The sequence below is a fragment of the Procambarus clarkii genome, chromosome 23, assembly GCF_040958095.1.
Source record: "Procambarus clarkii isolate CNS0578487 chromosome 23, FALCON_Pclarkii_2.0, whole genome shotgun sequence".
In the NCBI taxonomy this organism is placed as follows: Eukaryota; Metazoa; Arthropoda; class Malacostraca; order Decapoda; family Cambaridae; genus Procambarus; species Procambarus clarkii.
In genome coordinates this window covers 14,652,904-14,671,713 of record NC_091172.1, presented here as the reverse complement: position 1 = coordinate 14,671,713, position 18,810 = coordinate 14,652,904, and the positions used below count along the sequence as shown (strand labels likewise).

General features: G+C 42.3%; 1 protein-coding gene across 1 annotated transcript in view; it reads left to right on the top strand.

Moving 5' to 3' along the window:
* The window catches only part of LOC123764081 (chymotrypsin-like protease CTRL-1), a 184,144-nt gene that overhangs the window by 153,447 nt on the left and 11,887 nt on the right, over nt 1-18,810 (top strand). Inside the window, exons 2-5 of the mRNA XM_045751600.2 lie at nt 3,250-3,378; nt 5,474-5,651; nt 7,383-7,480; nt 10,444-10,570. Coding sequence (XP_045607556.1) covers nt 3,250-3,378; nt 5,474-5,651; nt 7,383-7,480; nt 10,444-10,570 — 532 coding nt within the window. The remainder of the gene's footprint in view (nt 1-3,249; nt 3,379-5,473; nt 5,652-7,382; nt 7,481-10,443; nt 10,571-18,810) is intronic.

The following is an 18,810-nucleotide window of genomic DNA, read 5'->3' as shown; positions in this document are numbered from 1 at the left end:
ATATATATATATATATATATATATATATATATATATATATATATATATATTGGTAGCAGTCTTTCCTGTAGACATATATTATTAAATATGACCGAAAAAGTAAGATTAATAATTTTAACACGAATTTTCTCAATACTTCTTATGTTTCTTTTCACTGTTGATGGTAATTGAAAAATCAATTCTCGAAAATTCGTTTTTATTTCTAGTCTGACGCGACACTTGAACTCGTTTCGTAATAACTTATTACCTTTTCAAAGATTTTTAGTTTACACACACACAACTATAACCTGCAAACACTAAACAGAGTTCTTACTATGCTATGATTTAAACAGCTTTCATTTTATTTTATACCCGCATTTTCGGCGAGGTGATATGTTACAACAGTTTTGGATGAGGTGAACAAAACTTTCAACACAGGACAGAACACGAAACAATGGGTATTAATTGGATAAATTGAAGGTAAGAATGGAAGTAATTGCAGAGGGCCTATTGGCCCATATTTTTTTATGCTTCTATATTGGTGCAGAGTCTTGAAGTGGGTAGAATATAGTTGTGCATTAATTGGCTGTTGATTGCTGGTGTTGACTTCTTGATGTGTAAGAAGATACACATCATATGATATATGATTGGCCGTTTTCTTGGTTTTATAGTAAATCGTCAATTGCATTTTCTGTTTTTTGTTTGTAGGGATAACGTTCCTATCAACAATATCTTTCAGGACCCTTTCCTCCGTTTTATGAGCTGTCGAAAGGAAGTTCCTGGAAAATAGTCCAATAGGGGGGTACAGGTGTTGTGTTAGTTGACTATGAATATGACAATAATTGACAAGTTAGCTGACAATAAAATTTGTATGAGATTTATGTAACTCATTTGTGTTTATGTTATCTCACAAGGTCCATTCTCAATTTACTTTCCTAATTTCTTTATCTTTTTTTCTCTGCACTATTCACTTGTGTGGGAAAAACTGTCGGAAAAGATATGTAAGGAGAACTATTAGGGACTTGTACTGTACTAAATTAAAAAAATACTGTTTGCAAATTTAATTCAACTAAAGTCCCCAGCTAGGGTCATAAATCCTAGCTCCTCTTTCCTAATAACAGACTGCATGTGGGCTGTAAGGGGCAGGTGGGGCCCCTAAGGATGAATGGAGAAGTTGATTGAAGATCCACAATCCACCTGCAGACAATTTTTACACAGCAGCTTGTATTGTTAATACAAAGATAAGATTTAATAATTCAGTTCTATAATTGAACACTGGTTCAGTTTAAATCAGGGATCTAAACATGTACAGCCCAGCACCATAACTATAACAGCCAATATTCTTATACTAATAAACACAACAATTAGTATTATAGAGATATGATAATAAATGACTTTAAATGTGGTCTAAATACTGTTAACTAAATACTAAAGATTATATTCAATTTGATAAACTTATATAATAAATTAAAGATAACCAAGTAAGCAATTGTTAACTTAACGTATATTATCAATTATATCAGATATATATTCAATTTACATGAAGAGCTTCAGTTGGGCTTGACATGACTTTTCTGAGACAAGGACACTCATGAGGGTGTGTACCTCACGAGTGTCTGGTTGCTGTGAAAAGATTCAGTCGCTGCAAGATTAATAAAAACTTTCTGAAATATGAGGCGTTGCCCCACCAAAAATATAACGACAAACAGACTTATTGGATATATCAAGGTTATACAAGCATGCAATTGGCCAATTAACACACAATAACACTATATACTTATGTCTGATTGGCGGGTGCCATCTGACAAGTGGCCAGACTGGATAACTTTCTGTTGTAGAGTTTAGGCACAATGTTTTATGTCACCGGTTTGCTGTATATTGTTCTGGTACTAGGAATTTTAGATAATGTACTAGGAATTTTAGATAATGTACTAGGAATTTTAGATAATATACTAGGAATTTTAGATAATGTACTAGGAATTTTAGATAATGTACTAGGAATTTTAGATAATGTACTAGGAATTTTAGATAATATACTAGGAATTTTAGATAATGTACTAGGAATTTTAGATAATGTACTAGGAATTTTAGATAATGTACTAGGAATTTTCGTTGTAGATATTGTCCAGGTACTCCCCCAGTGCTAGAGAGTAATCACTGGTGATAAAGATATGTTATTATGGTGTCCTTTGCAGAATAATGTTCATAAGGCATCATTACACGTTTTCACTGTTTAGTAAACAAACGCTTTCTGCCCCGGGGCGCCCTATAGGCCACTTCTCTCCCGAGTTTGGCTCCACCCTCTCCCTAAAGTGGGCAGCTTTCAATGGAAATTGATTGATTAATTTTACTGTCTAGACATATGATTGAGATAAGATGTGATTATAATATAGATATAAGATTTAAAGATTATAAGTTGTACTTGCTATACTATTGATTACACACAGAAATCACAATTGCGTGATGCATCAAATGAACAAATCTACAAGGGCCGTGACGAGGATTCGAACCTGCGTCCGAGAGCATCCCAGGCGCTGCCTTAATCGAGAGGGAGAACGGCCTATTGACATAGCTCGAGTGCATGGGGGGGAGTTGTGTAAAACCCTGGTTGTGCCTCGGAGAGGCTGCAGGATCCAGTAAGTTCAGTAGAACTTTGGTTTCAACTCCTTTTCACCATGTCGTAGCTCAGTCGATTAAGGCAGCGCCTGGGATGCTCTCGGACGCAGGTTCGAATCCTCGTCACGGCCCTTGTGGATTTGTTCATACTACTGATTCATATTAAGGATTTGATTTAATCCTTACCGGAAATCGATTGATTGTTCCAATAGTTCATTAATTAAGGTATTCTTCTCGAAGCTTCTAGATCTTTGAGATATCATGTACTAAGTCACGTAGGCCCCTATAGGGCCCTATGGTGTACATGATCACAGGTGGCATTGTCCCGTAGGATATAGTGAATATGTAGTGATTCTGGTATAATTATTATATAATATAGAAATAATACATTTCTTAGATAATAATATTGATATAGTAGGTAAAATTTCCCGCAACTTGCTCACCAATTTCTTTACCTATTAAGTTTCACATACTTTCAAAGAATTTAGATTTCAAGTGTTTAATATTAAAGTTACAACACTGATTCTATTTCTCATTTTGATTCACTATTTCTTTGTCCCCCCTTTCTCTGCACTTCATCATGGAGCCCCAGTTATCAACCCTATTTCACTGGAACATTCAGCTAAAGCCTCCCTCCCTCCCTCCCCCATACAGGAGCGTGTGTGTGAGGTGTGTGGTGGTGCTGGTGCTGGTGGCCACCACCACCACTCGCGGGGCGCCGCAAAACGACCACGAGAACGAATTTGGTTGCCATTGTATGGAGTATTGGACCTGTATCACGAGGTGAGACGTTGTATACCTGTATGTATATTGGTCTGGGGTAAGGGTGGATTGATAGTGTGTGTATGTATATATATATATATATATATATATATATATATATATATATATATATATATATATATATATATATTTATATATATATATATATATATATATATATATATATATATATATATATATATATATATATTGGTCATCTAATTGGCTTCCTGAATATTCTACTTCGGCTTTCCTTGGCTTCTTTTCTTTCTTAATTTGGCCTCCCTACATATCCCTCCTACCCTGTCCCTCCCTCTCTCCCTCTCTCCCTCCCTCCGGCGGACCAACGCTCCAGGTGAGAGCCAGACATTACCTAATTAGGTCTCTTGAAGTATGTCCGCCACCTGCCCGCCTCGGGTCACGACTGGTCGATCATGACGCGTCTCTCCCTGCCCCCCTCCTCAACCCCCGCTCTTCCTGCCCCCCTCCTCAACCCCCGCTCTCCCTGCCCCCCTCCTCAGCCCCCGCTCTTCCTGCCCCCCTCCTCAACCCCCGCTCTTCCTGCCCCCCTCCTCAACCCCCGCTCTCCCTGCCCCCCTCCTCAGCCCCCGCTCTTCCTGCCCCCCTCTTCAACCCCCGCTCTCCCTGCCCCCCTCCTCAGCCCCCGCTCTTCCTGCCCCCCTCCTCAACCCCCGCTCTCCCTGCCCCCCTCCTCAACCCCCCCCCCCCTTCACAGGAGGTGGTGGACGGATATCGTGCTGGTTATTCTATTTGTGTATATATGATATATTAGTGAGACACTGGGATGGGACTGAACTCACGAGTCTGGTCCTCCATCACGTGAGAATTGAATTGTGTTCACTAGCAAGGTGTCCTAAACTCCATTTAAGTTCAGTAGACTTGTTTTTAGGTATGTAGTGAATATTTTGGGGCGACCAGAAACGTGGATTTAAGCACACCGCATTGTTTGATTAAATAAGTTATATATATATATATATATATATATATATATATTAAATTATGTATAGGGCTATCACCTCTGGATGTGTTTGTAGGGCAACACATCCTCCAAATAGAAATAGACAGTACATTTTCATACTTAATGAAATAAGTACATTTCCAGACTGTTCTGCATAGCGCATAATTACACTTATTGTGCTGTTACATTAATCTCCCCATATATTCTCCTCATTTTCTGATAAGACACTCAAAATTTTAGGATGAAGTTTTCATGTTCAATTCTATATACACAAGTTTTAAATATAAAGAATTTCTTTTTCATTTTTATTAAACAATAGAGATTTTATAATAAATTTGAAAATATCCTGAGTTACTTTATAATTTATTGAAAGATTTTAGTTTTGTTTTATTAGTTTTATAAAACTGTAATATCAGTATAGCTATAGATTAAATACAAATTGTAATTAAGAAGCAATAAAATGCTTGTCCTCATACACTAAGAAGGTTAGGTTAGGTCGTGGTTTTTCTATTCAACTTTTCAGGTAAACTCTAGTATTCAGAATATTTTGGTGCGATTCTGGCGATTAAGTGTATTTATGTACTAAGCCTGTAGTCAGGATTGTACTTATTACATTTACTATTAAAACGTACTGGCTATTCGGAGGAGGGGCTGTCGTAAGGACCCTCAGCCTCGAAGAAGAGGATATGCAGCACCTTTCTGTTTATATTTTGTGCATGTAGTTCTCCAATGCTTATGAAATTACTCATAAAACTTCTCCGTGCACACGACACACACACACACACACACACACACACACACGACACACACATACAACACACACACACACACACACACACACACACACACACACACACACACACACACACACACACACACACACACACACACACACACAAGTGGATTTAGTTAGTAAATGGAATGCATTAGGAAGTGATGTGGTGGAGGCTGACTCCATACACAGTTTCAAATGTAGATATGATAGAGCCCAGTAGGCTCAGGAATCTGTACACCAGTTGATTGACGGTTGAGAGGCGGGACCAAAGAGCCAGAGCTCAACCCCCGCAAGCACAATTAGGTGAGTACAAGCATCACAGAGAGAGACTAAGACAGTAACCTTGCCCCCCCCCCCACCAGCGGAGGCCAGCCATACAGCTACTGCGGCCTGAGCGCCTCCAGCGTGTGTTGCTTCGTGCCCCTCAACGCCAGCCCCATCGGCATCCTCCCGCTCAGGAACAAGAAGAAGTCATGCGGCACCAAGGGCTCCGACGGCAGGAAGGACGGCCAGGCAGAGATGTCTGAGTGGCCCTGGCATGTGAGTCTTCCCTCTCCTTCATGTACCACCTGAGCGTGTGTGTGTGTGTGTGTATGTCGTGTGTGTGTGTGGGTGTATGTGTGTGTGTGTGTGTGCGCGCGCTCCGGCGTCATCTCCCCTACCTCGTGTACATGAGTTGATATGGGTGCTGCTGTTTGTATATGTGTGCAGCTGTATATGTGTCGTGATGTGACCTGGACTAGCGCAGTAACTGTCCTGACAAGTGTTATGCCAATCCCTCATTAATATAACAAATTGAGAAAACAAAATAAAATAAAGCTATTGAATCCTTTACTATGTACGAATTGCCGGTGAAAAACAAGAAAATAAACACTTACATATTTAATATAACAAACCTTAGCAAAAATTTACTTTAATCTTACCAAAAATAATGATAAATCATAAATGACAAAACCTCATAACCACTTAGCTTAACGCAATCAAAAAGAAAATATATATTCAAGTGAATTTACATTACTGACAAAAGATGAACGTGACACTATACAATGTGCTCTGAATGTCAACCGTTCCTAAGAACGTCAAGGTAAGGGAAAACACATGTGAGCTGAGAGCACCAGATGGTTTCTGCTTGACCACGGCCTCGGCCAGCCCTTATATACGGGCGGGGACGTCATACTGGCGCGAAGCTGAGGAACCGGTAAGTGGTAGTTTGCTGGTTGGTAACTTGGAGCCGGTGAGTCGCAGGTGCTGGACTCTGGTGGAAGGAGAAGGAGAGACTGGACAGTACGTTGTGGCAGGTATTGTTGGCAGTTCTTGATGTTGACGGATAATATATGAACAAACTGATATTGACGACGTGAGGAACAGGCAGAGTCCAGTGTTATGCAGGGATAACCGTAGCAGTGTGTGTATCTGTTTGTATGCGTGTGTATCTGTTTGTATGTGTATCTGTTTGTATTTGTGTGTATCTGTTTGTATGCGTGTGTATCTGTTTGTATGTGTATCTGTTTGTATTTGTGTGTATCTGTTTGTATGCGTGTGTATCTGTTTGTATGTGTATCTGTTTGTATTTGTGTGTATCTGTTTGTATGTGTGTGTATCTATTTGTATGTGTGTGTATCTGTTTGTTTATTTGTATATCTGAAGTTACATGTGTGTATCTATATGTACATGTGAGTATCTTTATATATATGAGAGTGAGTGAGATAGGGTGGAAGATAAATTGATAGAGATAAGAAGCGTGTGAGAGAGATAGAGCCAGAGTTTAAAGTGATAGTGACGAGAGAGAGAGAGAGAGAGAGAGAGAGAGAGAGAGAGAGAGAGAGAGAGAGAGAGAGAGAGAGAGAGAGAGAGAGAGGCCAACAGACTTTCCTATCATTCATCACGACATATTTTACTTATTTCCGTTCTGCTTTTCACTTCAGAATGATTGGCTCTTTATTTGTTTGACTGTTGTTTATAACCTTGAGTTGCTTGTCATTGTTTTTATTTGTTTTATATTTTGTGTTTACCAACTATTTCATGTTTAATTGTCTTCATTTTTGTACCTTTAACTTTATTTTTCCATTTTCCGTGCAATTTTTCTCTTCATTTTTTAGTTTGTTATATTTTGAAGTATTAATTGTCAATTCAGTTTATACTTGTTTTTTGTTTATTTTATATTAATAGTTTATTTTGTTTGTCTTTTCATAGTATTAAAGTTTTTGTGAGTTTATTGTTTACATGCGTTAGTCACTTGTTTGTATATGACGACAGTCGCTTGTTTTGCAGGCGGCCATCTTGGAACAGCCACAGGATCTGTACGTGTGTGGCGCCTCACTCCTGGACGAGGAGTGGATCCTCACAGCCGCCCACTGTGTCGACGACTAGTGAGTCTTCCCTCTTCCTTAACCTCCTCCTCCTCCTTCTCTTGCTCCTTCTGCTCCTTCTTCTGCTCCTTCTCCTGCTCCTTCTCCTGCTCCTTCTTCTGCTCCTTCTCCTGCTCCTTCTCCTGCTCCTTCTTCTGCTCCTTCTCCTGCTCCTTCTCCTGCTCCTTCTTCTGCTCCTTCTCCTGCTCCTTCTCCTGCTCCTTCTTCTGCTCCTTCTCCTGCTCCTTCTCCTGCTCCTTCTTCTGCTCCTTCTCCTGCTCCTTCTCCTGCTCCTTCTTCTGCTCCTTCTCCTGCTCCTTCTCCTGCTCCTTCTTCTGCTCCTTCTCCTGCTCCTTCTCCTGCTCCTTCTTCTGCTCCTTCTCCTGCTCCTTCTCCTGCTCCTTCTTCTGCTCCTTCTCCTGCTCCTTCTCCTGCTCCTTCTCCTCTTCCTTCTCCTGCTCCTCCTGCTCCTGCTCCTGCAAATACTCGTGTCTTAGACCAGGTGTCAGTGATGATATCATTCATTAGTTATTAATTACACCTGGAAAGTTCGAATTAATTCTTCATAAGGTAAATCTAAATGCCTTTACGAGTTATAATTAGCTTGTTTTTTAGAAGTTACATGTCTTATGGTCTACACACACACACACACACACACACACACACACACACACACACACACACACACACACACACACATACACACACACACACACACATACACACACACACATTCTAATTTACGTAAATGATATGTTTACAGGAGTGGAATCATACATGTCAATGTTTGCGGATGACGCAAAATTAATGAGAAGAGTTGTGACAGACGAGGATTGTAGGATCCTCCAAGAGGACTTAAACAGGCTGCAGAGATGGTCAGGGAAATGGCTACTGGAGTTTAACACCAGTAAATGTAAAGTTATGGAAATGGGATCAGGTGACAGGAGACCAAAGGGACAGTACACAATGAAGGGGAACAGCCTACCTGTAACGATTCGAGAAAGAGACCTGGGAGTGGATGTGACACCTAATCTAACTCCTGAGGCACATATAAATAGGATAACGACAGCAGCGTACTCTACACTGGCGAAAATTAGAACTTCATTCAGAAACCTAAATGAGGAAGCTTTTAGGGCGCTTTACACTGCCTACGTGAGACCCGTCTTAGAGTATGCCGCGCCATCATGGAGCCCCCACCTGAAGAAACACATAAAGAAACTGGAGAAGGTTCAGAGGTTTGCGACGAGGCTTGTCCCAGAGCTACGAGGGATGGGATATGAAGAGCGGCTGAAGGAACTGAACCTTACGACACTAGAGAAAAGAAGGGAGAGAGGAGATATGATAGGGACATATAAAATACTCAGGGGAATTGACAAAGTGGAAATAGATCAAATGTTCACACGTAATAATAACAGAACGAGGGGACATGGGTGGAAACTGGAAACTCAGATGAGTCACAGAGATGTTAGGAAGTTTTCTTTTAGCGTGAGAGTAGTAGAAAAATGGAATGCACTTGGGGAACAGGTTGTGGAAGCAAATACTATTCATACTTTTAAAACTAGGTATGATAGGGAAATGGGACAGGAGTCATTGCTGTAAACAACTGATAGCTAGAAAGGCGGGATCCAAGAGTCAATGCTCGATCCTGCAAGCACATATAGGTGAGTACATATAGGTGAGTACACATACACACTCACACACACACACATACACACTCACACACTCACACACACACACACACACACTCACACACACACACACACACACACACACACACACACACACACACACACACACACACACACACACACACACACAGAGTGGCAGAAGGTGGTGGAGGCCAAAACCGTCAGTAGTTACCAGTCGTCCTACGACAAAGATGACCGGCCAGACGGGACAGTAGTTCTCGTCCTGTAACTACCCCAAGGTAACCATCCCAAGGTAATTACACTTGGATTAAACGGTACGATGCGTTCATTAACACATTCCTCTGGTCCGTACGAGGCGCCGAGTGTCTCACCGTACGGATACTGTGAGACACAGTTACTGTGTCTCGTGGTCCGGTTAAAGGGAGGTCCACCCCACCACAACCACCACACCACAACAACCATCCACAACACCACAACCATCCATACCACCACACATCAGCTGGGTATGGGCACCAAGGGGTGGGTAAGGGGTACTAAGGGGTGGGTTAGAGCGGGGGGGGGGGTTGAGTTAAGGGATGTAAGAAGGGGTTTAGAGTGTTTAATGGTAAGATAGACATTAGGGACTCTGTTGAGACACCGAGTATTACAACATTACATACTGAACACTTAGTTAAACTGTAATTATATCTGTTTCTCTCTCTCTGTCTCTCTCTCTCTCTCTCTCTCTCTCTCTCTCTCTCTCTCTCTCTCTCTCTCTCTCTCTCTCTCTCTCTCTCTCTCTCTCTCTCTCTCTCTCTCAGTGTATCTGTAACTAGACCCATAGTTCAAAGAATACCATTAAGGTGTCTGGTGAAGCCTCACACAAGAGCTGTTATCTGAAGCTGCGCCTAAAGACTAATTTATCCGACGAGATTATTATGTGTATATATTAGTAATAAACTAACTTTAATGTTAAGTATAACACTCACGTAAGGAAGAGGACGGGCCACGAGCCAGCTGCGTGCCGGAGCCTTCATGTGGTAGAGAGACTTCATCTGTGGCATCTCAAGGTGTTGTGGGAGCAGGTCCCAGATGGGAGTCAGCTTAGGAATGACCGCTGATGGAGTGCTGTTCTTGAGAAAGACACCACCAGCATGAGGCTGTTGATAGCTGAGCGCCTTGTGTTATGGGGTGCAAACTTCTGGTCGTCCACGAAGTTTGATCAGGGGCAGAACTTTGAGAATATTAACCATGTAATATGATAGATGGTGGTTAAGGCCGGGATATTGAAAGATAAAGACACACACTAACTGTCTCTTCTTCTCCCCCTCCCTCTCTCTCCTCTCCCTCGGGCAGCCTGGACTCAGGGAGCCGCCTGGCGGAGGTGCTGAAGGTGCGCTTAGGGGAGTACGACGTCAGCACCACCGCTGAGCCCCTCAAGCACGAGGAGTTCCCCGTCACCCGCGTCGTCATCCACCCGGAGGTGAGTCCTCATCCACCCGGAGGTGAGTCCTCATCCACCACGAGGTGAGTCCTCATCCACTGTGAGACAGAGAGAGAGAGAGAGAGAGAGAGAGAGAGAGAGAGAGAGAGAGAGAGAGAGAGAGAGAGCCAGACAGAGAGAGACAGACAGACAGACAGACAGAGACAGACAGAAGGAGTCTCCATCTTGGGTTCAATAAACCGGAGCCCAAATCGTAGTCTTGGGAACAATTAATAGTTTTATTTTAATTCAGTTAAGCAAAAAGCGGGAAAACATGACCAACAATTACTGGCACATTTTCCTGCCATTTGACGTTACTTTCTTCTGTCTTTGGAGTCTGTCTGTGTCCTCCTGTCTCTCTCTACTGACCTATTTGTGCTTGCGGGGGTTGAGCTTTGGCTCTGTGGTCCCGCCTCTCTGTGTATACCTGTCCGTATCTGTCTCCTCCTCTCTCTTTGTGTCTCTCTGTCTCTCTGTCTCTGTCTCTCTCTCTGTCTCTCTCTCTCTGTCTCTGTCTCTCTCTGTGTCTCTGTCTCTGTCTCTCTCTGTCTCTCTGTCTGTCTCTGTCTCTCTCTCTCTCTCTCTCTCTCTCTCTCTCTCTCTCTCTCTCTCTCTCTCTCTCTCTCTCTCTCTCTCTCTCTCTCTCTCTCTCTCTCTCTCTCTCTCTCCACATCCTCTCCAACACAACCACACTACATTACACATCACCATTACACACTACACAACACCCACTACACAACACCACACTACACAACACCACACTACACAACACCACACTACACAACACCACACTACACAACACCACACTACACAACACCACACCACACAACACCACACCACACAACACCACACCACACAACACCACACTACACAACACCACACTACACAACACCACACTACACAACACCACACTACACAACACCACACTACACAACACCACACTACACAACACCACACTACACAACACCACACTACACAACACCACACCACACAACACCACACCACACAACACCACACTACACAACACCACACTACACAACACCACACTACACAACACCACACTACACAACACCACACTACACAACACCACACTACACAACAACACACAATCTAGGTGAAATTTAAAATATGCCAATTGGAATATATATACCAAGAGGAACTTGAAAAATGGTATGCAACATACACGCCACCTGAGGAATTGAACATACACGAGACCAATCTGCAGGAAGCCATTGCAGCTGCTGCAAACAAAGCTATTCCAATCATTATCACAGGTAACACAAAACGAAAGAACTATTGGTTCTAAAGTAATGATGTTAAAGAACTGAACCACAGAGTCAACATCTTCAGAAAACATCTAAAGAGAAACCCCACACCAGAAGGAAGAACTCTGCTAAGAGCGGTGATATCTGAAACAAGACGAGTTTCTAGAGAGGTAAAGGAGGCAAGATGGTTTGAGTGGTGTCAAACTCTAAATGAACATAGTAGTCTTGGCAAGATATGTGGTCAGATTAAAACTATATCAGGTCGTCCAGCCCGACCACAGGCTGGTCAACCATTGCAGGAGGCTGAGAGACTTCTCTAATTTGCAGAAAGAACAGCTTCATATCAGCTTCCTGTAATGGTCCGAAGGCAGCAAGAACAATTAAAACAAGAGAGGTTGACAGTCATTCATGAGAGCATAGCTACAAATGACGAATGTGACTGTCCCTTCACCAAACAAGAACTAATCAGAGCCATAAAAGGTGGTAAGGACACTGCACCAGGTGCTGATAACATTACATACTCAATGATCACACACGCAGGTCCTGCTGGAGAACAAGGGATATTGGACGTTATCAATGCATCTTGGCAGCAAGGCAAACTACCGACCTCTTGGAAGAAAGAAGACATCATTACAATTCCTAAGCCGAATGAACCTGGCAATTACAGACCCATTTCATTAACATCATGCATTAGTAAAACTGCAGAACGGATGGTCTTAAATAGGCTACTGTGGAAGACTGGAGACCTTCATAAACACATATTTGGCTTCACTAGAGGAGTAGGTACTGCAAACTGCATAACAACATTACTAGGAACAGTTAACTCGGGTCCAGCTATAGTGGTCTTCCTTGATCTGGAAAAAGCATTTGAACTTGCAAGCCCGCAAGCAATTTTACACACCTTAGTTAAAAAAGGTGTAAAGGGAAAAATGCTAGCATGGATTCAAGAAGGTATGCCAGAGTAAAGTTGCAAGGACAAGTGTCGGACTACCACTTGTATGTGAATGGGACTCCACAAGGAGGAGTCCTCAGTCCTAGTCTTTTTAACATCCTTATGGAAAACCTTGTTACTATGACATTTACAGAAGGGGTTAAACTGCTAAGGTATGCTGATGATATAGCATTAGTCATTACAGGTCCTTCACTTCTAAATACAGCACAAGAGGCGTTAGATAAAGTAACATCTGAATGCAGCATTTCAGGGCTAAAAATATCTGCACAGAAGTCTAAGGCAATGAGACTAGGCGGCAACACCACCTAGAAAGAACCAGACAAATCCTCACCTGCTACGTAACATTGCACAGATGCATATAGGAGCAAACTTGGCATCCGACAGCTTCACTTACTTCACAGATGGATCAGTAGACCAGCAGGAACAAGAAACCGGAGCTGCAGTTAAAGCTGGAAACTCTGTAAATAGTTCGAGACTCTCAAATGGATGTTCGACTTTACAAACAGAGATGCTAGCCATTCAAAAGGCTCCGGAACATGCTCTTGCTGAACACCGACAACATGTTATGATACATACAGATTCGAGAACCGCCATTGAGACCTTGCAATAAGAACACATATGTGATAACATCCATCTGATCACAAATGTCATATCATTAATGCAAACACTCAAACAACAAGGCCGACGGGTACTTATCAACTGGGTACCAAGTCATGTGGGAATAATAGGAAATGACATTGCAGACGAGGCTGCAAAACTTGCAACTAAGAGAAGAAATGTAGACTACATACCACAGTCTGTCACAGGTTAAGAAAGTAATTAGAAACAGAGCAATGCAAAAGATGTACAGTGACCACAACACAGCAGTTACAACATCAGGATCTGCGGGTTGGTACAAAAGTTCAACCAACTACGAACCACTTAGCTTGATGAAAGGGAGGAGTAGAACAACAGAAGTGCACTTACATCGCATCAGGCTTGGATACCCATGTGCATGGGAAATAGGCTTACAGGTTCCAGAAGATGAGAGGAAATGTCAGCACTGTGGAGAAATGCCCGACAGACCACTGGAACATTATCTAACACTGTGCACAGTTACAAACCCATTAAGATTTCAACTTAGATTCAACAGAGCAGAAGAAGTTGTTAAACACGTGGGACAAAATCTTACTGAAGCGACCATACGAGTCATAAATACTCATACTCCGCCCAAGTAAAACAGAAAAAAGAAACACTTAGTGGGCCAGCCAGAGGCTTAGGGACCCGCCCAGTGGGCCAGCCAGAGGCTTAGGGCCCGCCCAGTGGGCCAGCCAGAGGCTTAGGGCCCGCCCAGTGGGCCAGCCAGAGGCTTAGGGCCCGCCCAGTGGGCCAGCCAGAGGCTTAGGGGCCCGCCCAGTGGGCCAGCCAGAGGCTTAGGGCCCGCCCAGTGGGCCAGCCAGAGGCTTAGGGCCCGCCCAGTGGGCCAGCCAGAGGCTTAGGGCCCGGGCAGGAATATCCCTGCAAACAAAATTAAAACTTTAGTGGTGTGTCATCTTTGTTAATCCTTAACACCTTTAGTGGTGTGTCATCTTTATTAAACTTTCCTACTTTATTCCTTCTCATCATCTTTATTTAATCTCCTCTAACTCTACGTTTTCTGCTGGAGGTCTGACAAGTGAAATGAGAATGATTTGGAGTTAAAGAAATGGGTAATTTTCTCTGATAACTACTTAACCATAATTAAGTTTTATCATATTAACTGTAAAGTAATAATACCCAAATCGTCTTATCAAGTTATCGTGCATTGGGGTTTAAATTTGTATAAAGTTATTGGAAGTGAGACTTACTTTGAAGAACATTGGGCATTAAAACAGTGTTCTTGTACCATGATATCCCATATAAAACATAATGTTATATTGATTTATTATGCAATATGTATCGCATTGCTAGCATATTGTTTTTTCTGATATAAAGACAGTGTTATCTTATTTTCTTCATCATATTGTAAAGGAACAAATGACATACGCATGAGGTGGTGCGTTAAACATGCAATAGACATACGTGTACCCATATACCACTACAATGGGTGTTAACCCTTAGCCTGCGACATACGACATATGGCGTATAAGGTCCAGTGGATCATACTGCCTCATACAATAATATTCATTATAATAGAAATTCATGAAAGTCGAGTTTTTTATAATTACCAAAATATTTACTTCTCTCTGTCTAATATATGTTTAATAGGAAGATAAACCTTGCCATTATTCTTGGCAAGATATTCATTAGAAGAATGTTCGCGCCTCTCACACCACACACCCAACAATATTTATATAAATATTTATTAAAAATGTCGAGTTTCAGACCAGTTTTTTATATATATTTTTCAGTCACATATTTTATTTACATTTACCCGAGTTTCACCAAGAAAGAAAAGGCAAAAATATGATTCAACTTTTCATTTAGATTTCAGAAACGTGTTATGAGAATATAATTTATAGGAAAATATATTCAAGGTAGTCTATGGTGCATTTTTTTATATTTTATTTCAGTTTTTCTATATTTTTAAGTCTATTTTGCAAAGAAAAACAACTCATGCTCACGGTTTAGTTAGCTGGAGAGGGCGCGGGACACCGCCATCGTACCTCCCCCGTGATGTTGTCGTACCAGGAAGGTTCATTTCCCCCGACGAATCAATAACATTGTCGCGTGATCTAGTTCTAAGCTCTCTCGTTCGTCAACGTTATTCGCGCTCGCTGTAATTAGCGTTATTACTTATGGCATTATTGAGTCAGAGCAGCGAGGCCGCGGGTAGGGCGGCCACGCTGAACGTACTGGCGTTGTTGGTGGTCGAGGAACCGAACAGTCTGCCTGTCTCAGTGGAGGTCGCTCCAGGGTGGAGGCTAGGGGGACGCTCCAGGGTGGAGGCTAGGGGGACGCTCCAGGGTGGAGGCTAGGGGGACGCTCCTGGGTGGAGGCTAGGGGGACGCTCCAGGGTGGAGGCTAGGGGGACGCTCCAGGGTGGAGGCTAGGGGGACGCTCCAGGGTGGAGGCTAGGGGGACGCTCCAGGGTGGAGGCTAGGGGGACGCTCTAGGGTGGAGGCTAGGGGGACGCTCCAGGGTGGAGGCTAGGGGGACGCTCCAGGGTGGAGGCTAGGGGGACGCTCCAGGGTGGAGGCTAGGGGGACGCTCCAGGGTGGAGGCTAGGGGGACGCTCCAGGGTGGAGGCTAGGGGGACGCTCCTGGACTAACGTCATCATGTCAACTATCAACGGTGACAGAGTCCGGATAGATGATATCAACAGCGGAATTGTTCCAATTGCCAAGATTCGTTAATAGTTAATTATTCCGTTTAATTAATGAGACGGCATTGATCTAAGCCAATCAGTGACCAGCCCACCAAAGCTCACTGTTCGAATGATCAGAATTCACTGTTTAAATAAAATTACAATACATAAGCACCGGATTAACCATTGTCCTGAATGTTGGGAATATTCGGATAAGAGAACACTCACCGGAGCCAGGATGAGTCAAGCATTTTCACAAATATTTACGAACCTATTGGGCACCTTTTCTCCATCTTAGGCGGCTTTGTTTACCTTTGTGAGACACTTTACCAGCACTGAACTTTCTAAATGAAGTGTTGTTATTGTTATAGATAATTTGTGAGCTCCAAGTGCTTCGGAGGTGGTAAACTGTTCACTAAGTCATAACCTTCATATTGACATGGATAAAATAAGTGCTTGAAGCACCATGTGGCCAATAGAATTCAATGTGAATAAATGTAATTTAATGGAATGTGGAATAGGAGAAAATAGACCTCACACAACTTACTAATTATGTGGAAAGGAATTAAAGAACTCTACCAAAGAAGGAGACCTAGGGAGGTGGTTTTGGGTAGTAAGCTGTCGCCAGAGGAACACATAAAGATCATTGTGAGAGGAGCGTATGTGTCGCTTTCCAACTTCGAATGGCTTTGATGGAGAATAGATAGATGGAGAAACACTAAAGAAACTTCATGACTTGTATGGTGCCCATAGACTCCCTTAAGAAGCACATCGATAAACTGGAAAAGGAGAAATGGCCTGCTACAAAATGTCTTCCGGAAGGAAGGAATTATCATGGGAAAGCGCTATATAGCACTTTGAAGGGGTCAGGGTAAGCATCTGGGATGGGACGGGCGGAAGGAATGGTGTCCAACCATTCCGGACGGTCGGGGATTGAACGCCGACCTGCTTGAAGCGAGACCGTCGCTCCACCGTCCAGCCCAGTCTTCCGGAACTGAGAAAACAAGAGTTACGAGCAGAAGGTAGAGGCGTTACGTATTCCAGAGCTAGAAGATAGAAGAAAAAGAGGCGATGTGATCACCACTTACAAAATAAAAACGCGAATTGACCAAATTGACAAAGATGAATCCCTGAAACCGACAACTTTACCAACACGAGGACACACAGATTCAAGCTAAGGAAACAAAGGTGCCGAAAAAATATTAGTACATTTTCTCTTACAAACAGAGTGGTAGACGGTTGGAACAAGTTAGGTGAGAAGGTGGTGGAGGCCAAGACCGTCAGTAGTTTCAAAGCGTTATATGACAAAGAGTGCTGGGAAGACGGGACACCACGAGCGTAGCTCTCATCCTGTAACTACACTTAGGTAATTACATACTCACACACAAAGGCCTTGTAAACGACGGTAGTCACGTTCACTGTCCTAGGAATTAAGGTCATAATTGCATTAATTACGTAAAATTAACCTTCCTGATGAACCATTAGTGCATTCACGAGATATACTCTAAAGTTTACTCTCAAAATACACCATGGTATATTTTCGCGAAATGCGATGACGGTCGCGAAACGTCCACTGACAATCGTGAAACGTTCAGTGACAATCGTGAAACGTTCAGTGACAATCGTGAAACGTTCAGTGACAATCGTGAAACGTTCAGTGACAATCGTGAAACGTTCAGTGACAATCGTGAAACGTTCAGTGACAATCGCGAAACGTCCAATGACAATCGCGAAACGTCCAGTGACAATCGTGAAACGTCCAGTGACAATCGCGAAACGTCCAGTGACAATCGCGAAACGTCCAGTGACAATCGCGAATATATATATATATATATATATATATATATATATATATATATATATATATATATATATATATATATATATATATATATATATATATATATATATAATCAAATTGTGAATTAAACTGGCCTCAACCACTTGCCTCATGACTCACCCATTTACTCATCAACGTTACCCTGAAATAATGCCTCCGGTGACTCATTAGAATGTCTAGTTCCACTTATGTATAATTATGTGCAAACTGTCAACTGATTACTTATAGTATTTTGTATGTGTTGCTCATGTCTACCTTAGACTCCTGTGTTCTAGCATTGTGAATATCAATTTCCTGAGTCAGTCGTCTTCCTCAAATTCGCATTGTTCTGGCGACATTCTTTAGTGAAACCTTTGAACTTTTTACAAAAACATTTTGTGGTTTACGGTGTAAGGTTAAAGTTTAAGTTAAGATGGTAAGTTTACACTTAAGCTATAAGTGTAAACTCCACCACTGGTGTACAGAGCTTACAAGGGATTACTGTGTAGGGTCTTTGAAGGATCCTCTAATGTTTGTCTGGTTTCAGGTGTATTAGCTATAAGATATTGTGGTCGTGTATTGGGATCGAACTCTCACTTCTAGACTCGACAAATATGAGTGTTTTCTCATGGACACACTGTCTTGTGCTTTCATTATGTATCAGGTTTATGAGAGCTCCGAGTGATAGACTTATTTCAACCAATAGTTATATTTTCACTGAGTTTAGAAGCTATCTTGTAATCACTGCACACTTTTCGTGTCCTAGCGCCTGCTTCTGTTCTATTAAACTGTTATACAGGGCCGGTGATACGTAAGGAGAAGAGATGGAAACTATCAGCAGAAAACGCCAGGCCATTACGACTATATAGCACTTAGAAGGGATCAAGATAAGAATTGGGATGGGACGGCGGAAAGGAATGGTGCCCAACCACTTGGAC